At 38.6% G+C, this 24819-nt stretch overlaps 1 protein-coding gene across 1 annotated transcript in view; it reads right to left on the reverse strand.

Annotated features, from left to right (window-relative positions):
• The window catches only part of LOC576792 (uncharacterized peptidase C1-like protein F26E4.3), a 37988-nt gene that overhangs the window by 2810 nt on the left and 10359 nt on the right, over positions 1-24819 (reverse strand). The window contains exons 2-9 of the mRNA XM_030983202.1: positions 11313-11730; positions 10670-10745; positions 10151-10255; positions 9024-9259; positions 8355-8508; positions 6290-6461; positions 1436-1481; positions 869-1092 (exon numbers count right to left, since the gene is read on the reverse strand). Coding sequence (XP_030839062.1) covers positions 869-1092; positions 1436-1481; positions 6290-6461; positions 8355-8508; positions 9024-9259; positions 10151-10255; positions 10670-10745; positions 11313-11658 — 1359 coding nt within the window. The 5' untranslated portion in view covers positions 11659-11730. The remainder of the gene's footprint in view (positions 1-868; positions 1093-1435; positions 1482-6289; positions 6462-8354; positions 8509-9023; positions 9260-10150; positions 10256-10669; positions 10746-11312; positions 11731-24819) is intronic.

Here is a 24819-nt window from a genome sequence, read left to right on the forward strand (position 1 = left end):
TGGAGAGAGAGAAAAAGAGACAGAGAAAATATTAAACGAGATTAAAATCTCGAAAATGTATTAAATGTTATACTTTTAGAATCATCTAATTGTCAGAAAGTAGCTTTCTCAACGATAATGATACTTTTCCTCAACGCTCGACCCAATTACCACGATAACGACATATCAAATAAAGAAGAAAAAAATATTTAAATATTTAAAACGATTATTTATCTTGCGAGTCACAACGATCAACAAATATATATTGTTCAAACTGTTCATTACCCAATTAAATCACTAAATACAAGATGCAAATCTTTACCTAGTCCAGAATCTGGCCAATTAAATTCGTAACAATCTCCACCAACATAACCATCTTCCTCAACGTACTACAAGCCGAATATTTTGCCTGACCCCCGAATTTCTACACCCGGCGTAAAAATGTGTTTCGGCTGGGCGTACCATCGACGTGACTGTACGGATTCGTGGATCACGCCATCTTCGGCTTGCAGCAGGTAGGGGAATGGGAGAGATCGCGAAATAAAAAATAATAACACCGTTCATATTCTGGGGGTGTTTCACAAAGATCCTAAGTCGAACTTACCTCTAAGTTGGACTTACAAATTATTCAGAGCCAATTCTAGCCTTAAAATAAATAAATTCGAAAGCGAAAACTCAAGTATTTTAGACTTTTTATAAATTCCACATCAAGAAGATGAAATCTTCTTGATAAGAGAAAATATGTATCAACATTTTATGCCTTATGAAATATCTTTTACAAAATATATTCAGAGAGGTTAACGGCTTTCCATATGTTACGTCCAACCTAGAGATAGGCCTAAGTTCGATCTTTGTGAAACACCCCCCCCCCCCCTGGACTGATCCTTACCCAGTATTTGAGTGGTCTATTTGGATAGGAACTGTCGACACCCCATCCTAAGATTCGAACGGAGTGCCATCCCCCTAGCTCATCCTCCAACGGCCCATCGGCCTGCACGTTGGTCTGGTCTCCGGTAAAGACTACATTAGACGCAGGCGAAGTCGTTTTCATCGGGACATGCCTGTACACACCGCCATTATACATGAAGAAATCGCTTTTGACGTTGAAAACAGCTGTAGAGATGAAAGATCGGGAACAATTATTCAATTTAAAAAAGCACAGAATTATGTTTCTTAAATAAAGTACAAAGGCAATTGTTTAGTTCACACTATTGCCCATAAAGTTGGAAAAATTTTCTGACCTCTTTTCCAGAAATGATTGTGAAAATATGGTTTATTCTTGATAGATAAAGTTTATATTTCCTTAAAGGCATTGTTTAACAATGCCAAATCTGAGATGCATGGCCCTACGTTTTACGTCTGTTATATGGTATAATGTAAAATGTAAAGTATTATCTATCCTTGAAGAGCTGAAATTATTGTAACTATTGAAAAAGTAGATCAAACAAGAAATTACCTTGTACAGGCCCGTTTGTGAATATTTCCGCCTGAATTTGCTGCTCCTGCAAAGTATGAAAAGCGGATAAAGTCAGTTAAAATGAGATATACACATATATATGGTTACAATTTGCACCCCGGCAAATAGCAGGACCAAGAAGAATAAAATTTAAACTTTTATGTTTCAAATTTCAAGGACCAAGTTGCACCTTTCTTTAATTCCTCATTCATATGACCATTATCATCATCATCTATCATCATCATCATCACCATCATCCATTATTATTATCATCGTCACCATCATCATCATCACCATCATCATCATCATCACCATCATCATCATCATCACCATCATCATCATCATCATCACCATCATCACCATCATCATCATCATCATCATCACCATCATCAACATCATCATCATCACCACCATCATCATCATCATCATCATCATCATAATCATCACCACATCTTTACTAAGACCGAACCACTATTACAAACCCCTGCCATCGTCCTCATAATCATATTTCATATACACCTTTTTCTCGAGGTCCATTACCCATCATACACAGCTCCCAAAGGCGTGTCTTGACTCCAAGTTACTCCTAATCACATTTGAAGTATTGGGCACAATATTTATCAAACAAACTCGATTGGAACATTGACTATATTTAGCAAACATGAACTTCGAGATTACAAAATTATGAATGACTATAAACCATGATGGAATGCACGTTTTTCGAAACTAACTCCACCCCATACGGCCCGAGGGCAACGGGAAGGGGGTATGATGCTAGAGAGACGTCATGTTGAGAAACGAAACCAAGTTAAAACATTTTCTCGCATGATTCTAATCGAAATTCTATCACATTCTTTAAACCCTCAAGGCCCGATTTAGATCAAATGAAATCGTTCTATTCGCTGACATAATATTTGGGATTAATAAGAAATTAATTGTATCATTTAAGCAAAGATTGAACTGATGCTAGCTCTTAGACATATTAGGAGACATCACTCTACAATATATTAGGTGCGGAAAAGATAGTCGATAAAGTATGGATGTAGAATAGAACGGTTGAGGGAGATGTGGGGTCTTGAAAGTTTACTGGAACTGATCAAACAAGGCATTATCATTATTATGATTTCATTAAAAGTATTTATATTATTATTGAAATCCTTATCATTATTATTGTTATTATTATTATTGAATTCATTATCATTATTATCATATTATTATTACTTTTATATATTATTGTAATGATCATTATCATCATCATCTTTAACATCACCTTCATCGTCATCATCATCATCATTATCATCATTATCATCATCATCCATCATCATCATCATCATCATCATCATCATCATCATCATCATCATCATCCATCATCCATCACCATCATCATCATCATCATCATCACCATCATCATCATCATCATCATCATCATTATACATCATCATCATCATCGTCATCATCAGCATTATTGAGGGTTGAATGGGTAACGCCCTTAGCTAAGATGCCATCCGCTAAATTCATGGTTGAATAAGATGCCCTCACACTAGGCAAATTGCACAGAACATGGTATCATAATTTTTCTCCCAGGGTGGTGTTTCACAAAGATTCTAATTTGAACTTATCTCTAAGATGGACTTAACAAATATGGAAAGCCGATAGCATCTATGAAAAAAAAATTGTAAAAGTTATTTCAAAAGGCATACAATTTGGATTCAGGTCATTCATATTTTCTATTATCAAGGAAATTTCATGTTCTTGATGTGGATTTATAAAAAGTCTAAAATACTTGAATTTTCGCTTTTGAATATATTTTTATTTTCAGACTACAAATAGCTCTCCATAATATTTGAGTCCAACTTAGAGTTAAGTTTGACTTAAAATCTTTGTGAAACACCCCCATGTTGTATTCTTTTTGATAGATGTTACTTTATCATGCCTTTGATCCATCTTTCAATACAAAAACACGACTGATGACTATGTTACGGAGGGTGACGTTGGATACTAATCGAAACTATTTGGACACCTGCGGTTCTATGTGTCCAATAGAATTACTATCATCTCACAGCCGTGACGTTGATATCATATAGCACGTGGGTTGTGGTCAGAGAATAGAAACAACAAACACGGTCTCACGCTGGTATCTCATATTTTGATAAAGTTTTTGTATATCTTAATCCGACCCTTGTTTTGAACGGTGCTCATTTGAAGGAAGAAGGTGACTTTCAATAATAATTTTCTCACTACTTTCAGTAATATTTTGTTACAATTTTTCATGAGTCTCAGAGAGATAAAGAGGGAGAGAGAGAGGGGGAGGGAGGGAGAGAGAGAGGGGATAGGGAGAGAGAGAGAGAGAGAGAGAGGTACAGAGAGATAGGGAGAGAGAGAGAGAGAGAGAGAGAGAGAGGGGGGAGCGAACAATTAATGTCCCTCACATTGTCCGGCTATATTTTTGTTTCTTAGTAGATCTCGCATTTATTCATTTTTCTTAATAATAGACATAGTTTGTACGATATGAACGTATGAAATATAATATTTCGATTTCTATGATCCTCACTAAATCAACGACCAGATTATTGTATCGTATAATTATATTTGCATTAAACTCATTTTCATGTTATGACCATCCAGTAGATCAATAGTCTTCTGATACACTTCTGCCTTCGTCTTGAGATGTAGGAACACACCTTGAATTTCATAAGTAAATTACATAATTCCAAAGAAAACAAGGATGTTCTTGAACTTGGAACCCCTACTGATGTTTTCCACGTGTTCCGTGTTTCCGAGTCAGTTCCCCCAATTATGGCGCTCTTGCAACTTTAAAAGGAAAGCACTCTAGACTAATCGGTTTTTGGACGTGACTTTCGCGCGCAATTTCTCTTGTTTTAAGAAACACACATAGTCGCAAGCCAATAATTGTGCCAAATAAGTTAAGCAAATATTGTAACTTTTCGCAGCTTTTGAAAACCTCTATACTTTTCATTCCTACATGATACAAATTTGTCAATGAAGTTCTTCCATCTTCTAATGAACTTCCATCTGTAAATGTTGGGTTGTCCAATCTTGCCGTTGGTAAATAAGAAAATCTCTTCTCTAGACTTGTCTTATGGAATATTTCAAAATATCTTAAAGGGAGACAATATCTTTTAAGAGAGGACCAACCGATTTTGGTGAGAAAAAAAAGAGGTAATACTAATCGGAAATTTCGTCGATAGAAAAGCAGAGTTTGTAAACATAAACAAGTTTCTTGGAACTATTGATGATTTTCACCCAAAGGTAAAATGCGCCGGGGTGGTTTTTTTTATTGCCAATTTCAAAAAGAATATTGACACGCAAACACTTTGAGGTGTATGCGGGATTAATGAAGTAGAGCGTTTAAGTAACATTTAGTTGTCTCATGGTGAAAATAATAACGAATCTAAACGTCAAATCTTGTTATTTCAAAAGAAAAAAAGAGGTGTGATATAGCATACGCTTCACAGGGGGTGGAACTGTAATGGACACAAGGCCGTGGTCAACATGACACGCTTTACTACGTGTGGGACTACAAACAAAACTATTTGGGTCAAAGGTCAATTGAAGCAATCAAGAAAACAAAATCGAAATGTGTTATGTTCTTTTAACGAGGAAACACGAGTAACAAATATTTGAAAAGAACCGTGACAGAGGAGGAGAACAAAAGGTGAAATTTATAAATGAAACTTTGCAAATATTTTCACGTTGAACAACAACTTGTCATAATCATTAAAAAAATCAATTGAATCCGGTAAACAGGATTGTTTATGACATAATTTGAAACTTGCAATGTGACATTCTTTTCAGGAAATTTTTATGACGATATGACTAGGGTTTCATTCTATCGTAATTTTTGTTCTTTTAATATAGTTCGGTCATGTTCGGGTAATATCGGCACTGTTCGGAACTTCAAACATTAGCGACAACACGCTATTTATGGCGTTAGTGGTGAAACGGCGTTGGTCCTTACTGGTATGCCCCTAGTCCAGATTCAGTCCGTTCGTTCTTTTTATCCCCCACACACATCGCGGTCTCTCCACTGATCGCGCAATCCCCAAATTTCCGTCCGATTTAGAGGAATGGCTAGGTCTACTTTCAACGTTGAGGATGTGTTATTTTATCAGCTGATTGGGTGCGCTAAACGAAAACGGTACAGAGGCTGGACTAGTATGCCCCTTGCACACGAGGCGTCAATGATATACCTTTGCAAATAAAAAAAAATGAGGACATCGATTTTTCCAAAAATCTACGTCTGCATGCACTGGTCAAATGCCACTCATTTCTTGTACGATGTCACTCTGAGTCTGACATACATGACGTGTCAAAGACCGCAGGACCGCATGCAGGGGTCACTTACGCACTGCAACGCCTCGTGTGCAACTGGCAAACGGTGCATCAAGTGCTTTTTCGATTGCGTTAAATCATGGACTTACGTATATACTCGGTTCATGATTAAATCAAGTATGTGACTGAGGGCAAATAGCGTAACATGCCGGTAATCCACAGCAAGTCAAACACTGAGGCCCTAATTCACAAAGGATGTTTGTCGACAAACCTAGGTTTGTGTGCGTCATAATTATGACGCGTTTCGACGCATTTCAAACCTAGGATTGTACAAACCTTGGTTTGGAACGCGTCGAAACGCGTCAAATGACGCAAATAAACCTTTGAGAATCCTTTGAGAATTCGAGCCTGAGTGTTCATTTTTAAAGAACACAATTTATCACTGTCAAATACCATACCAATCGCTGACGCATTCCTGTGTCAGGAAATGACGCTTTGTGCGTGCAACCGGCATTTGCGTCGGCCATTCGGGCCATGTTACATAAGGAAACCATGACTTACATCTTGTGCTATCCTGTAAGGCGGTGTGGACATGAATCTTTGGCTTCTTATCGTAGGGTTGGGGCAGAACGGAGGCACACGGTCACGACCTTTGATGTAACAGTTACCCTTCCTCATTTGCATATCTGACGTTGTCCCGCTCAGGTACGGGTAGCAGTCCTCTGTAACAATTCTGGAAGATAAAACATATGGGGGTGTTTCACAAAACGTGTCATCAGTGACAAATGACAGTTGTTGTTATAAGCTACCGAAATCCTTGCTTCTGATTGGTTATCAGCATTTTTGTCACTGATATTTGTCATTTGTCATTGTAAAAAGGTTTTTTGAAACGGGTCCAAGGACTTCAGTATTAAAATACGAACTTGACTGAGGAAGATTTGTTAGAATATGTATGTATACGAAATACAAACCGTTGTTGCCTGATTCCCTTGTTACAAGAAGAACACGGCCAATAACTTTCAGCATTCCGTGCTGCGACAACATCAAGGCCATCACTATGATATCATAGTGTTGTTTATCATAAACATCGCACTTTCATCATCCTATAACCATCATTTTCATCATAATCTGAAGTATCCTACGTCACCATCATCATTAGTATCATTTTCATTACAACCATCACCATTATTATCATGTTATTCCTCATGATGATTATCTTCATCATCATTATCTGGAATATCGTCACCATAATTATCGTCTTCGTCATCATCATCCTCCTCCTCCTCCCTATTATCCAAATCATTACCATCATCATCATCATCATCATCATTATCATTATCATCATCACATCTATCCTCATCCTTATCATCATGTTACATTCGTTGTCGTTTTAGGCCCTGTCTAGATGCCCTCCAGTGCATCTTTGATGTCTCTTTGTGAGAGTAGATGTTGAGATGTCATCGTCCTAATCATCATACTCATCACTATCCCCCTTCTCTTCCTTCTTCTCTTCCTCCTCCTCCTCATACTTCTCCTTATCGTCATCATCATCATCTTTGCTGTCTATTTATGAGAGTAGATGTTGGTATGTTATCATCCTACTCCTCATACCAATCACTGTCCCCCTCCTCCTCCTCCTCCTCCTCCTCCTCCTCCTCCTCATCGTCATCGTCATATTTCACCTTATCGTCACCATCATCTCACCACACCATCATCATCAGCATCAATATCATCATCATCATCCTAATCTTCATACTCCTCCTTATAACCACCAATATCCTCCTCCTCCTCATCGTCATCGTCATCTCAACTATCCTCCTCCAATGTTATCATCATCATCCCCGTCAAGGCCCTCGAAATTTCCATCATCATCGTAACCATCGTCAATCGTCGACTCCATCTTACCCTCTCTTCCTCATGTACCACCAGGCCCTGTATAGGTGCCCTCCAGCGCATCCCTGCTGTCTCTTTACGTTACATGAGACAAGATGTTGATGTAATCATCATTATCACCATACTCATCCTTATCATCATCTTCTTCCTCATAAACTCCTTATCATCACCATCGTCATAATCATCACCATTATCGTTATAATCATCAACATCTTAATCGTCTTCATCATCATCATCACCAACATCCTCCTCCTGCTCCTATTCATCACAACTATCCTCCTCCGAGTTATCATCATCATTATCACCATCATCAAACTTGTCATCGTCGTCAGTACCATTATCATCCTAACCATTATACTTGACCATGCACGACTTACCCCCTCTTTCTCATGTACCAACACGCCATGTCAAGATGCTCTCCAGCGCATCCCTGCTTTCTCTTTACGTTACATGAGAGAAGATGTTTGAGATAAATTCAGCCTCGTCACCACACTCCTCCTTATCGTCACCATCATCATGATCATTATCATTATCATTATCACTATTGCCATTCACTCCGTAGTCGTCATCATCATCTTCATCACCAATATCCTGCTCTTGGTCCTCCATCTCCTCATCACAACTATTCTCCTCCTAGTGATCATCTTTATAATCACCATCATCATCCTTGTCATCGTCGTCAATACCATTATTATCCTATCCTAACCATTATCCTTGACCATGCACGACTTACCCCCTCTTCCTCATGTACCACCAGGCCCTGTCTAGATGCCCTCCAGCGCACCCCTGCTGTCTCTTTACGTTACACGAGAGTAGATGTTGCGGAGACAGGTGCATGTATTTGAATGTACCGTTAGACTGGATGGCTAAGCGATCTGACGCAGTGGCTATTGAAAGTAGAAACAAAATGGCAAAATACAAATGAACACGTCTCGAAAAAAACAGTCGTGGTTCTAACACAACCGAAGACGTTGTTGCTTTAGTTTTATAATTACGGTTGTCGAGATTAAATCTAGAAACCCCAGCTGCAATCAAACAAGATTTCTTAATAGTTGTCAATATTTCCAAAATGACGATTAAAATACTGTGACCAAAGCATTGACAGAGCATTTAGTGGAGCCATCGAGTTCTTAGCGGAAATCCATTTTGTTCAAGTATTCGGGTTCCTATCTCTTTACAAACATTGCATTTGAAAACCATAAAACATTTTGCACATTGACCAACTAGCTTAAGCTTTTACCTAGTATATTATGTGTGATAGTGCTCAACATTTCTCTTTGGTGTCTTTAGAGATCTTTGAAACACCAAATGGTTGAAGAATGTGAACATCGTTCTCGGTTTCTAGACAATCTCAGGGTTGATTGCTAAGAATTTTGAGTTTTGAGCAATAAGACGGAAGTACCTGCTGTTGACATTGCCCACGAACTTGCGCAGTTGCCTTGGTTCTGTACCCCTTCGACGAGACCAGGCCATTGGGCCCTTGCGTCAAACTCCTCGGGAATTGCTTCCGGTGGCATGTCGTTCTGAATCTGGTGCATAGTCAGGACTGCAGCGGTGGGCTTCATGGTGCCCAACCGGTAGTGCATCGCGTCGTCTTTGGAGGCGCCCCAGAACTCGGTCTGGTTACCCGCTGACCACCTGGATGCGAAATTAAGGTTCATCAAAATCGTTGAAACGTTAAAGCCCTTCTGTACTACTTATATAGCTATTTGCGCCCTCTTTATACCAAACAATGCCTGCTCGGTGCCTGTTGGTCCACCATGATCCCCTTTTTCTTATGTTATTTGAGAGCTGATTTAATGAGATAACCACCTGTCAGAGACCTTGCAGGGAGGTATAACTTCCCTGGCCGAACTAGTGCAGTCGGGCTTTGATACCTGGCTACCTGCATATCGGGAAGGTCGCCATCATCATTAGGAAATTACCATAAACCTGATAAATACCGCCTTCAGATTTGTTTCTATGACACTGCTCCTTCGACAATTGCTCCGCGGTAAATTCCCACACTAACTGCAAACCGACTTCATGATTTCAAACCTGGACCCAACACTATACCTTAACCTGTCCTTACCTTTAACCAAATTGCAACCCTGTACAACTACCCCGAAGACAGTTATCACTACTTATTATTCCCTCGACAACTCCCCTTTCCCAAGTACTCTAACTATAGGCACACAAACTACCTAGAGAGCAATGTTTGTTGGTAATACTTATGTAATGTTTCAGGGAGAGGGTCGTCAGTTTCCAAGCGCAGAAGGTCATTGTTCGCTGACACCAGACAAGTCTGCACAGCGAACCCGTAGGCCAATCATGAAATACCCCCCCCCCCCCTCGTCTTGTGGAGAGTCTTCGGGTGATGAAAATCTCAGATAGTGATTTTACCATAGGGGGAGGCATAGCATTACATAAAGCATGTTGGTCATAAAACACCTGTTATTGGGTGAACACCCGAATGTTGTCAAATTCCCCATGAGAGGCCACTTCTATGGTCTTTAACCATGGACCTACTACAGCTGGATGTATACTTACCCGAAGTTACCGTCGTTGATCTCTCCGAAGGCCTCTGGATTGATGGCACAATCTCTCTGCTCACAGACGAATGTTGCGAATTCATAGAGAACAGGTTTACATGTACTGTTGGACAGAAAACAGATCATCATTGTTCAATCGGTTCTTTGCAGAGAGGATTATGACATTGTTCACGAACCATTTTTTAAAGATCAACTATATAAATATAAGTAAATGCAAATTAGATTTTTAAGCTGTTACATGCCATATTTAGAACATAAGGCATTTGAAGAGCCATGCTTTTCAGGAACATTTTTTTATCTGATATTCTTCCACACTTGCATAATTACAATGATAACACTCACAAATTATTTGTTCACCTCTTCCCAGAACTCAACCTTCTCTTTGAGTATTATTGACTTGTCCTGCTTGTCGTTTTACATATAATCAAATAGTTTTTATAAGACAGTTGAGAAGAACTGTATTTTTAAATTCTGGTAAGATTCTTACATAATTCTATAATGACATTCGTATACTTACCAAGTATTACAGTTAATCCTTAAAACTTCCCCTACTTGGTAATCATTCCCTTCGTGACAGCATAGTAGTATGGTTTCTGAAAAAAAAAGAACAAGAATCTCGTTGGACATTATTTAAAAGACAAATTATCAACTTGCATTAGGAAACCAATAAAACCGGTCATTTGGGGTCATGAATATTATGAAGATAACCATTCAAGGCATTTAACGTTATACACACAATGAGAGTTTTGTTCCTTAAATTGTTATGTTTCAGTGTGAGCCTTATTAGAGATGGCAGTTACAATGATAGATATTACTTCATGTGTCAGACTTATGAAAGAGCAATCATGTCCCATTTCAAATGATAACATCACCAATTGATTTTAAGACAACGTTCATACGGCAAACAAGTACAACATTCGAAAATAATATCGCTAGTGATATTCGGTCCTCTCGCAATGTATGGCAAGGGATCTAAAAGATCACGACGTTTCGTGTGCCGCTGCAACACTTCGTCAGGTGATAAACGTCGTGATCTTTAAGATCCCTTGTTAACCATACATTGCGAGACAAACGAATGTCACTAGCGATATTATTTTCGATACTACATTCAAAGTGAGTAATATATTTAGCATTAAGTACAACATTATTATGGGGCATACCTGTTTTTGAAGCATCCAGTATTACCTCCGGAGGCGGAATTTGACCTAAACACACCTCATAAAAGTCGGGGCAGCAGTCAGGATCGTTCCTCTGGCAGAACCCGTCGCAGTAGCACAGCGTCGTCGGGTTGCTGGTTGGATAAGGGGCGTGGCACTTGTCGTTGCGTGCGATTCCCGTCCTGGCGACCGCTTCGCTGATCGTGATAGCGCCGGTTACGTTGCAGCACCCGCGGACGGCGCAGTAGCGCGGGGTGTGGTGATCTGCGGGGACGGCGGCGAAGAGGACAGCTAAGGTCAGGAGGAAGAGTACTGCAGAGGAGGTGATGATCAAAGACGAAGAAGCCATCTTGGTCTCTACTTCTTGACTTCCCAACAACGCTCTTAGGTCAGAAGAGAGGGATACGGGCTACCCTTGTACCTGTACAATGAGAAAGGAAGGGGAGGGATTACCCCTTGAATGACAGAAATCGATCGAGTTTTTATACAATCACTTCGCCAAGGGCAGTCTGTTTTTATGCGGTTTGTTTGTGTCAGGAGTTACAAAAACAGACATGTCTACATGATCAGTTATTAGGGACTTTTAGATTTGTACGTCGACATAGTGGACTGCTACGTGTGACGTCCTTTTAAGGCACTGCCAGGGTCTTATAAGGACGTCACGCGTAGCAGTCCACTATTTCGTCGTGCAAATTAAAAGTCCCTATTACGACATGAAACACGGCTGATGGACATGGCGGGAGAGGTTGGCTATCATGGTTGGAATCATACTTACATGACTTATGATACAATGTACGTCGAAGTACTGTCCTCGATAGGTATATTTGGCCGACATTATGATCTTGTGTGTGTAATTTGTGTATCAACCAGATACGTCTGGGGACCGAACTTTAACGTCACCATCCAAAAGACTCTAAACGGGGTCCGCTGAATCAGTTTGTCTGTGGTACGGATATTACCGCGACACCAACTCACATAATAAATTCTTCTTTATTTTCACTTTTATTTCTTAAAATATGCTAATTCATTCTCTCTGTCTGCATGACTCTTTCTCTCTTCCCATTATATCATTCTTCCATTCTACCCCCTCCCCCCCCCCCCCCCCCCCTCTCTCTCTCTCCCTCATTCCCTCTTGTTCTCTACTTCTCTCACACTATACCTATTTATGCTTCTCTGACGTATCTGGGCTATAGACAATAAACACAAACAAATTCACTCCTAAGAATATTATCAATGTCATAATCATGGATACACAAAAGCCTGCCAAGAATATAACTTTTCAAATTTGAACAATAACGCCCATTAGCCCCGAAACCGTTCTAAACGATATCGCAAAAGTGTTCCTATAAACCCTGTCCAACTCTTTTCTGTGGGTATTTTCAGAAGTATAGCATTAGCTGCAAATTGCATTAACATAAAAGGCTTCTGTGTTGACACTTTGTGTTTGTCCGAGGGTGAGAAATTGAAAATGGGGATCGTGAAAGGAAGTCGTACAAAATTCGAATCTGCGTTTTCCCAGGAGCGAGCCCATTACTTTGACAGAATCTTTGACAGAATCTATTATTGAAAGAATAAATAGAAACGCGTCTTCATTCTATGGACCTAAAAAATACTATATTTGACGCCGAAATGAATATTTTTGCAATCTGGTGAGAAGGGCAACAAGTTTAACACTAAACACAGTTACTTGTATCACTATAAACAGGAGGTTTTCGTAAAGGCCATCTTCATAGAAATATAAAAACATTCAAGATTCATTCTATTTCTATGTAAAGATTAAAACTATATTGGAAAGCCTGATTGAAATTCAAGAATTCCAACACATACTCGATACATTCGTTTATACATGGTTACGATATCTGGTATGTTTTGAAGAAAGCTGTTTAATTGCTAGACTTTATTTAGTTTCCGCTCAGATAAGTTCTCTAAACATCTAAGGAACATAATATCGTAAATATTTTACCCTTATTGAGGTAATGTACCTATCATCTGACTCAAATTCCAAAACATTTTGGAAATATTCGTCCATGTGAATATGTTGTTGATGTTTAAAGCATAATGGCTATTATATGTAAATGTTATTCTCATACATTGGTTTCTTATAACCATTTGAACTACATACCATTCGAATTGGTCATTATTTTATCTTCGAACAGAATGGTTCAACTAGGGTATGTTAATGGACTTGAAATAGGGTAACACGAGTACGAGACCCAAACAATATCCAATGGTGAATAATCCATCTTTAATTCGCTTGTCCCTCTGTTAGGACTTCAAGCCGTGGACCCCTGGAAGGTACTTTTCAGCATCAAAATATCGGTGAATTGCCGTTTGGTCCACCATCAGTTTGTCTACTACCCAATCAGTCTATTCCCATATGGTCTACACCCAGCCCGTCTACTATGGTCTAATAATAATTTCGTCTACTTATCGTTTGGTCTAATGACCGTTTAGGCTAATACTCATTGGGTGTTATTCTGGTAGCGCGTACTAAGTTAGCGCGCACTAAGTTAGTCCACACTTTTATGGAGTGCCTGTTGTCAACTCATTTATCCTGTACAGATTATTTTAATCCTTCAATGAAAAGTTTCCAAAAAATTAATTTTGCAATGAAATGGGAAGAAAAAGATAATATGAGTATGAACTGAATTTCCAAAAAGTCTTTGGTAGATTATCTTTGTCATGAATATTGAAGGAGGAAGATGAAACCTAGCATTCCATAGAAGTGTGAACTAAAATTCTTGTTTAGTCTGGACTTAGTCCCGGCTTAACTTATGAGAATACCACCCATTTTGTCTAATTTTCCATATGGTCAAATTTCCAATTAGTCTACTAACCATGTGGTCTATTGTTCACTTAGTCGAATAACCAGTTAGTCTAATTCTCAGTTTGCTAATGCCAATTTGGTCTATAAGTTCTGAGTATCAGTTGATGATTATTACTATTCACGAATAACTGATTATTAGACCATACGGGAGTAGACCAATTGGGTATTAGACGAACTGGTTGTAGACCAAACGGCTATAAACCACAATATCTTCCTTTGCGCCGACATGACCAAGGGAAGGCATTCAATAAGTCAATAATATTATTACAAACAACACAAACTAATTGGATTTAAAATCCTTGCCGTCACAAGGCTATACCATCCAAAACAAGCTTCTTGCTAAGATTTCATTTCACATAACACAAAGTGCATGAATACTATAAAGTGGAAACTCTTTATTACGAAGCTATATATCGTTACATTGTATTCATGTTAGCAATTAGGTATTTCAGTTTTGCCAGCGCCTAGTAAGATAATATTAAACCGACCAGGAAATAGATCGAAATCATAATCATAATAATAATAATAATAATATAGGCTTATAGTCCACTCCAAATTTTATTAAACCGAAACGGAAATTCTTTTTGCCCAATTGATCGTGAGCCCGGCAGCCACTGAACAGCGCCAGATCGACGTTGCTCTATCCCTTAAAGCTTATCTGCCGTAGTTTACAGGAGGGATTAGACCGCTCTGCAAGGTCACTGGATAGTTGGTTATCTCATCAACTCAACTCTCAGTTAACATAAAAAAAAGAGGATCATGGGGGACCAATGGTCACCGATTAGGCATTGTTTGTTATATAGAGGGCGCAAGTAGATACAAGTAGTGCAGTGGGCCTTTAATATTGTTGAACGCCAAACAAGGTAGCAACAACTCCCATCTTTTTAACGTCTTTTGGTATGAAGCGGCCGGGGTTCGAACCCACGACCTCCCGGTTGTGAGGCGGACGCTCTACTGATTGAGCCAACACTCTCATCGATTCAAATCAATTACAAAATACAACAAATTAGTTATCATGTTTGCTGGAGAGGAGGATGACGAGGTGCTGGAAAGAGGAATGAACTCGTTTAGGTAGAGGGAAATTCATAAACGAAATAAATATGCCATACATTATTAACGCTGTGAATAGATTCGGCGTGGGGGGGCAAGAACTGTATAGACTCCAGTACATTGATTTTAGGGCAGTGAACTTAATTAGTTCATGAATAGTCATTGAACTTAGCATTAACCTAGCATTAACCTAGATTGAGTTCTTACTACTTTGCTATCCTAAATCTTGTTATTTTACGTAACAATGCTTTTATAAATACCAAGGCACCATTATCTCTTCATACTAATTGAAGAGCAGGTTTCCACTTCTGTTTAACAAATTTATCTATACATGATAGTTTGATTATGATATTACCATTAATACACAATTGAGGCAAAACCCGGATTTGTTACGGTTGATAAACGTGGATTTATGTCTGGTCACGTCTTAGCCTTTCTGAATACTTAACGTACCTGAATCAAAGATAAATTCAAGCAAACATGGTGAACTGTTTATCATTCCGCTCTGCATGCTCATTTTACCAACAAAGAAAAGTTCAAAATACTATTTATGAACCACAAAATGATCTCGTAAATAATGGCATTGACACCCACCCACCTGTCAATATTAATAAATGGAGAGTTTTTTTTGTTGTGATGATGTTATCCTGTAATGGTATCTAATTATTTTTCTTTCTTCATTCGATAGTTGTCATGATCATCACATTCCAGATGGGGACGATCTTGAATAGTTGAAGATGAGTTTTCATTGCTGAACTTCAACTGAAGTATGTCAGATTGATAACTTATAAACTGCATTCCCAGAGGGTAATTGGTGAGTTATGCATGTATATTGCGTCAAGTTGCTATCGTGGTTTTACTATGCTTTAAACTTTAGTACATGTATTTAAAGGGCTTCTACTTTGTACATAAATGGGTATTTGAAATGACTTGCGTTTGAAGTGTAGGCCTATGTCGAAACGGGACTGAATTCTATGATCTCGCGCTCTTCTCAGAAGCACACTCAACATGCTAAATATGCTCAAACGAATGCTCTCAATATATCATGTTATAACATAAAAACGTAGTACAAAATAAGAGAGGGGAGATAAAGATACAGAGAGAGCAGAGAAAGAAAGAGAGAGAGAGAGAGAGAGAGAGAGAGAGAGAGAGGGAGGGAGAGAGATAGAGAGAAAAGGAGAGAGAGAGAGGGGAGAAAAAGAGGGGGAGAGATGGGGAGTGAGAAAGAGGGAGAGAGACGGAGAGAGGGACGAGAGAGAGAGAGAGAATGAGAGAGAGAGAGAGAGAGAGAATGGGTGGGAGAAAAAGAGAGAGAGAGAGAGAGAGGCAGATACCGAAAGAAAACGTCAGGCGACAAGGTATATCAAATAATGGGAACAACCCTGAAAATATGGTCCAATACTTTTAGATCCAAATCATCTCTGAGGATTGATTAGGTATCTGAGCGAACAATAAGTTAGATCTTTGAATAGACCCTTAATGGCTCCTAAATCGTTTTCTTTTATTACCCCTTTCGTACCACCGTGGGCCATTCGAAGGAGAAAAACATGATATGGTTTGATACAAAATACATGGAGCGTTTCATTTTCTTATATACCAGCAAGTATTGATGAAGATGGTTTCGTAAATGCATCGTGAGAATAAAGCAGGTGTTTGGTAAAATTCTGTCTCATTCTTGAAAATTAGAATATGAAATTGGATCTATAACTCATCGGACTCCCGCATAGTAATGATGTATAATTTGATATTGGTGGGTAAATTGTATTCAGTGGTCTTGTTCTGATGGTCAGCAAGCGATGGTCAATGGGATATACTTTTGATGACCTTTCTAATAAACGGACGAATATCACTATGTGGCAATAAACATAGGAATTTTCCCGTGATATCAAGCATCCAAAGACGTTAAAGATAAAGACCAGTTCTGGTCATGCGATTGCATTGTGAAAGAAACGTTGTGGAATTGATCAGAAAAGGTTGATCATCTAGCATATAAGTATTGTTGTGTACTGCAAGGTTTTGGAATCATCAAAATGATAAGAAATTTGGCACAGTCTTGGTAAAGTTGCAAGCACTGTAAACAGAAAGATGTACTGTATATGGGACTACGCGATATCTATTCAGTCCGGATAGATATCAATTAGTAGGCGATTTCCCGGCAAAATTTGTATCATCACGTATTAGTCAAAACATATTCTTTCACATGATTGGTAATAAGAGCTTCCATTTCATTTTTTGAGAGTGGGGCATTTTCAAAACTGGTCTATACATTTAAAACTTGTGTAGATTGTATTCAAAGTTTGCCTTCATTTACCATAACCATTATTGTTGAAAGTGACGTCACCATGGTAACCATATGGCTACCAGCTAAAGTTAACTTAAGCATGCAAGGTCTAACTGTCATCAGAGACACATGCCAGTACCTGCTCGTCATATCACGCACTGTAAATCTATGAATTAAATTTGCATAACTAAATTGACTCAGAAAACAGCAAAATGATGTACGACACAGAGTTCAACAGAAAATTACGTAAATTTCAATTCAAAAGAGTTTTTTTTTAGAGCACACAAATCCTCACACCGTTCTTTCCACTGGCTATATGCTAATCAAACAGAGACAAATCAGTAGAGTAGTATTTAGAAAAATTATTGCACACATTAACTGTCGATTAATATTCATTCTATGCCATCATGGTCATAGGGATGGGATGGGGACAATATATTAAGCTGGAGGGCACATATCTCTCTGACATCAACCCGACTCCATCTCATTAGAACCGTGTAACGTTCTGATTCCTCTTCGTATCAAACAACGCATTCCCCAGTCAGCAACTTCTCCAACATAAAGGAAAGAAAGGCCGAGATAGCCAACAGGCAAATAACTTTTGTAGTAAGTATTAGATCAAGCCAAACATTATTTTGCACGCGCTTTCATCGATGGTTTGTTGATGATCCCTGCATGTCATCTGTCATTGTATGTTATGAATGACAAGTTTAAGGCCGAGGTATTCTTTCCTCGGCTCTGAGCTGTACAGGTACATAAGCATTCGTCTACATCAACACCCCACTTCTTGTAATGACCAACATTTAACTGATTGAATCTTTGTACAGCACAAAACGTACGACCATTCGATACAAGGGTCTGAAAATTAGACTATTTAATTGAACGAACGCGATCGCTAAATTCGATTCGACAACTAACGGTCGTCATTTTCCAACAAATAAGACATTTTCAAGCCCTTTTGTTTTGAGGGAAATTCTAAATTAGTATTATCTTTCAAATGCAGTTGGAATTTAACCTGTTCATTTTGTTTGGCCAGCAAATAGGACAGAGTACCTTTAAAGTGATGTTCGACTCAGCACGTATTCCCCTCGACGATTACACAAATCTAGCAACATGACGAACATAAACGGCCTGAGGGCAAAGGAACCCTAAACAAAACATACATCTTTGCAACTGTGAGAAAATGAAAGGTAACCATAACAACGAAAATAATGGGGGAGATTAGAGAGAGAGAGAGAGAGAGAGAGAGAGATAAAGCCAGAGACAGAGTAAGAGACAGATCTAGAGAAAGATATAAAATAATAGAGGGGTGACTAGAAAAAGACAGACAGAGAGAGAGAGAGGGAGAGAGAGAACGTATGAGTGAAAATAATGACGCGAGAAAATGAGTATGCGGGGTAAAGAAATAAAAGGGGGTACCATAAAAAGGAGTAACCTCTCTGTTTTATTTTCCAATGTCACACTCCTAAACACACACACACACAAAATTAATCAGTATAGGAATCTGTACTTTATATTATAAAAAATAATTAATTCTGAAATAACATTTGACCAAGTCACAAACTTACCTCAGATGACGTCAGGCAAGCATGGGTATAATATGAACGGAAGCCCTACATGTTAAATACCTCCATTACACCGAATCCAAACCGACTAATTTGAGGCCGTTCGTGGTAATATACAGTGTAATTGTTTGTTTGATCGGTTGTCGATCTGGTGTCGATTCCGTCGGTGTGCCTGAGGTTTTACTCCGTGTTTTAATGCAGTACAGACAGCTGCTAGAAGGAGTGTCACTCCGCGTTTACATCAGACGGTCGTCTGGTGTGACAGACACCGAGTGAAGGAGATATAAACGGGGTGTTTATTATTTGTATTATCCGCCCCTCTCATTAGGCTATACCCCTTCACCGCAAAGCAGAATCGAATTTAAAAAAAGATCAATCGACTTAATGATTAAACTTTTGATAGACTTGATAGATATTATCATAATTCCCTACAATTAGACATGAGCCCGCGTATTCATAAGACTCTTTATTGATGTGACGGGCGTTCATGCTCTCTGTTTCGTCATGAACTTGTGAACTTTTGATGTTGCTATTGATTTATTTCTTAATTGTATCGTTATGAAAAGGGGTTGAAACGGGGTTACGAACTCAGAACCTCAAAGGATTCAATAACAGTGTTTTACCCCCATGCTACAAACATATTGACAGAATTAAACAATAAGTCGGAGGTACTTTGATTTACCTTTGATCATTGCGTTAATAATACAATAGTGAATATGCTTACAGCAAACAGGATTGAATACGCATTTCTCAAATTATCCTATCAGTGTAATTATCTTCAATTATCTCAAATGAATATAATATTATTTTACCTCGCATTTGTTTGATATGAGGAGGTAGAATCTTTACAGCAGCTTAGAATTATTTGTAATCAACCAAAGATTTGGCGAAAGGTTTTGAGGGCCTTGCCACAACTGACAAATGTACATTAAATAGAGCACATCTCCATCGGGTGCTGGTGCTGAATGTTGAGCGTATTACAGTCTCATTGTCTGTATGTTGTAGAGTGGCATAAATATTTGCTGATGTTTGGCCCTGGGATGACATACATACACTCCTTTTATTTCTGCGTTGGAGACTGACTCGTCAGCCGGTATCTCGACAACATTCAAACAATCGGGATGTTTTCATCCCATGTTTGGCTTCCGCAACCAAACACTTCAATCTCTTTGTTCTTTTCTTTAAGTTGGTCTGAGCTTATAGTCTAATACCGCTCATGATCTGTATCTAGGCTACGCAGGGTATCGTTTTGTCTCCCTTTTCAATCGCCTTTTTCTGTCTACCTTTTTCGTGGTTCTGGTCGGTTTTCTTTCACTCGATTATCTAGACAATAATTTTTGTTTGCATTGATTTCTATCTTTATCCTCACCTCTCACCGTTATGTTTTTCCATTTCAACCTTCAACCTTACCCCCCCCCCCCCCCTCTCTCTCTCTCTCTCTCTCTCTCTCTCTTTCTCTCTCTCTCTCTCTCTCTCTCTCTCTCTCTGTTGTCGGTATGGTGCGGGTCTGGTAAGTCTCGTTGGTGGGACTGAGATATTTCAGTCACGTAAACGAGACCGACACCAGGCCGACACCAGACTGACACCAGAACGACACCAGAACGACACCAGAACGACACCAGACCGACACCAGACCGACACCAGACCGACACAGGCCGACACAGGCCGACATCAGAACGACACCAGAACGACACCAGAACGACACCAGACCGACACCAGAACGACACCAGACCGACACCAGGCCGACACCAGACCTACACCAGAGACCAACACCAGGCCGACAACATACCGAACAAAATATTACCATGATTTCATTACCCCCAATCAATGGCAACAGCCAGAAATTAGTCTGTTTGCAGTCGGTGTATATAAAGTCGTTTTAGCGGCGCGATTGAACTACAAACCGGGAGCAGCGATGGGAAGCATTCATGTTTATCATGAGGATTGAGATTAAAGACAGGAGTGTATGTTGAGAGAAGAAATTGGGATAAAGGTGAAATAGAGCAAGGGAAGTGGGTGGAGCTAGGGCGGGGTCATTAGGTCGAGAGAGGTAATACTAGGCTTTGTGGGTAATGTTTTTCAATCACCTGATTGATCATACTTCCACAAATAAGAAGCGTCTGTTCAGGGCCAGAAGGGTATTAATGCAAACGATTTTACCCAGAATTAACGCAATTCTGCATGGCTCTAAACAAAATGGACTTCTATTACAGGAGTACGATAAAGAAAATGAGCTCATGTAGCTATATAGCAATGAATTCTCGTTGAAAAAAATATCTAATTAAAATTGCATGGAAATATTCTGACATATATCGATATATCAAGATTGTAGAAAAGGAATACGTATCAGAAAATAAGAGATACAAATGAGGAAAAACAGAAATTGTTAGTGACACCCTGTTGCTTTGTATTTACACAGGAAGAAATGAATGGAGCAGGCCTATGGTCCAAGTTTATTGGCCGGGCAATTCTTGCTTGCCACTTGCGATCATTACTCATATACAAAACACCTGTATACACAGTGGCGTAGGCTCAGGGGGAACGGGGGCAATTGCCCCCCCCCCCCAACCCTTCAAGAGAGAGAGAAAGAGAGAGGGAGAGGGAGAGAGAGAGAGAGAGAGAGGGAAAAGGGAGGGGAAGAGGAGAGGGGAGAGGAGAGGGGAGAGGGGATGTGTAGAGCCTAAATGTGAAATAAAGAGACATTTACCCCCCCCCCCCCACTTCCGATCTTCCATGCTGAAGTATATAATAATCACAGGCTCCATCCATTGATCTGACAGGACCCCCCCCCCCCTCCCCAAACCAAGATTTGTGGCAGCACCCTCCCAAAACTAAGATTAATCGGATTTAGGCGTGAACTTGACAATAGTCCATAGCTGGAATCAACTGCCGAAATCTCCCTTTATAGATAACAATCATTACACGTAGACTAGCCTAATACCATAACAAAATATAATTTATCTCATTAAGTACAACAGGTTTAATAGTAATCATGGTTATCGAGACCGCTTTGAAACACAACGGAAAACATAAGTATGCGATACATGTCAATTTGTCAGTTGCCAAAATGTGCAAGACTAAAAGCTTAGGTCTGTTATTCGGCGTCTTGGAAGCCTTGAGTGATACTAAGATTAAGATTCCATTAGATTTCATTCATTCCATGCAAGTCTTCTAATGTAATTGCAAGAAGGAAAACAAATCCATGTACGCAATAATGTTGTGTTTTATCATAATAATCATACGTTTTATTCCTGCCTATTGCAAGCGATATTGCAAAATGCGGATTTTGAAACATTAAACTGAAACTGAAACTGAAATGACACTGACAAGAATGAAACTGACATTGATTCAATGCTTCCCTTGAAAATTTTCACTCGCATATGTTGTGGCTAAACCTCAAATATTCAATTAAACTCAATTCAATTTATTTCGCAATATAAAAATCAAAGTATACAAGGTAACAGTAAATTTTAACAACATTTACAAAGGTTAGAATTTATGCGGGGCTTTCCATGAAGGTTGCGAGAACCTGTAAAGTTGGATCGCCAATTACAGAAATACAAAATATTATAAGCACACAACAATAAATTGAGTAAAAAAAAAAATCAAAGTACAGACACTTCAACTTTCTATAAAGACGAGAGCCTGAAAGTGAAATAGAAAAAATATATATAAAGGGGGAGGGAAGAAAACAACAATGAAAGGGGGTTCAGATATACAATATCAACAACCGTGATGATTGATAACTATTTAGTAGTAAGATTTTATATTGTTTTCTAAAGGAAAATATTAATGGTGATTTCGTTATTGCTTGGGGAATCATATTCCACTGCTTAGAACCTAGATAACTCTTTGATTTAGCTTCAAAACTAGAGTTAACAGATCATAAATGAAATTTGTTGGAAAATCGCGTATTATAAATATGAATTTGACTATTATATTGAAAAGGTGGTAGGTAACAACTTATTCCTATTTTTGTACATGAACGTTGCGATGTCTTGCTTATTCATATCATAAATATTTAATAATGATAGCTTCTTGAAAATGAGCATTGGTAGCTATTCTTAAAAATATGAATTCCTGAAGTTTCCCAAAATGTTATAGAGCAACATCCTATTCAATATCAAACTACATGACAAAACTAGTGCGTGTGACTGTGCATTCAGTCATAAGCCCCGGAAACATATCGTAAATGTCATAATATCAGATTTGGCAGCAAATGTATGGATTTGTTTTATTGAAATGATGGAAATGTTTAATAGACTTCCTCCGGGTATGAAACATGCCAAGTTTAACCTGATTCAAAACAAAATATAAAAATCAAATCAAATCAAACATCTCCGCTTTCATTTCAGACATAAACAATAAATCAAGGGGACTACATTTACAAGAGGGGACACATATAGCCATCACATTTTAAATATTTTAGTAGCTTACTAATTTTTTGTAGTCACGTTTCGATTTGTTTTGAGGAGTATGTTATTTTACTCCTTCATAAATGTGCATTTTCCGATCTCCCGCCTAAAATATATAATGTTTTTTTATCTCTATTTCTGTACCATAATATTTACAACAAAGTGTGACATGACTGACAAAATAACCTGAGGGTCAAAACTGGAAAAATGTTTTTTGGGGAGATGATTGAAATAGAGAGAATATTATCACGCTCAATTGAGCTTTAGGGCAATCCTGAAACAGATTACAAGATTGGAGAGAGAGAGAGGGAGAAAGAGAGAGAGGGGGTTAACGTCGACCAAAAACATTTACAGACTATTCAATATCATTCATTTGTCCTACGGTATGTCAAATCAACAATAAATTTGATGGGAGTAAAGAATAAGTGTGTCAACACTTATATTTATGCGCGTCATGTTTTTAGTTGGGCAATAATTATTTTGCTTTATTAAGGGAAGGACTCCTAAACAGTTTTAGGTTGTAATTGCTTTTTTTTTGGGGGGGGGGGGGGATCAACCATGGACCCTACATGGGTAAACTAATGAGACGGCAAACGACTCGGTTCATTAACGTTTTACTCTTGATGCATGTTTATCTTATTTAGGTCAACCAAAATACTTAGCGATAAAATTGTTTAACGTACCAGGTTTACATGATTTTTATACTGAATACTGACAAAATATTGAAAACGAGGAATATGAGGGGGGGGGGGGGTCAATAAGTAGAAAGGGAGAAATTGGCAAGAGTCATTCATTCTTTTCTCTTGGTATCTTTTTTAGATCATCAAAAAAAGCGATGAGTTTATACATAAAACAGCTTCCCCATTAATCGGAAAATGAAATGCAATAACTAGAGACATTTTACATTCACAAAACCCATCTCTTCGGTATACCACGGCACGTGGTTCGATAAAGTACATATTACAATTCAAGTAAAGATGTTATTCGACATATTTCAATGAGTTTCAATGTGTTTCGTTCGTTACTCTTTAGATGGAGTGTGATAAAGGGCAATTACGGACTAATATTATTATCGACTTGGTCTACCCCTCGAAGCAAATCCGTATGCTCTACGGATAAAGGACATTGATTAAATCACCAGTAATCTAGTAATATACAATCATTTGAACTAACTTGCCATCAAATCATATCGATCTATTTACCACGAGTGACAGATGAATGACGGATCTGTGACGGGTCAAGACGACCGAGCGCAAATTAGCACCCTCTTGAAGTACTTATTCGATTCTTCAGAAAAGGGAAAGAAATCACAAGAAGGATGCGTCTGGTGTCATGATTCCGATACTTATTTAAAACCTACAAAGAACTTGAT

This window comes from Strongylocentrotus purpuratus, unplaced genomic scaffold, assembly GCF_000002235.5.
Source record: "Strongylocentrotus purpuratus isolate Spur 01 unplaced genomic scaffold, Spur_5.0 spur5_scaffold_13, whole genome shotgun sequence".
Lineage (NCBI taxonomy): Eukaryota > Metazoa > Echinodermata > Echinoidea > Camarodonta > Strongylocentrotidae > Strongylocentrotus > Strongylocentrotus purpuratus.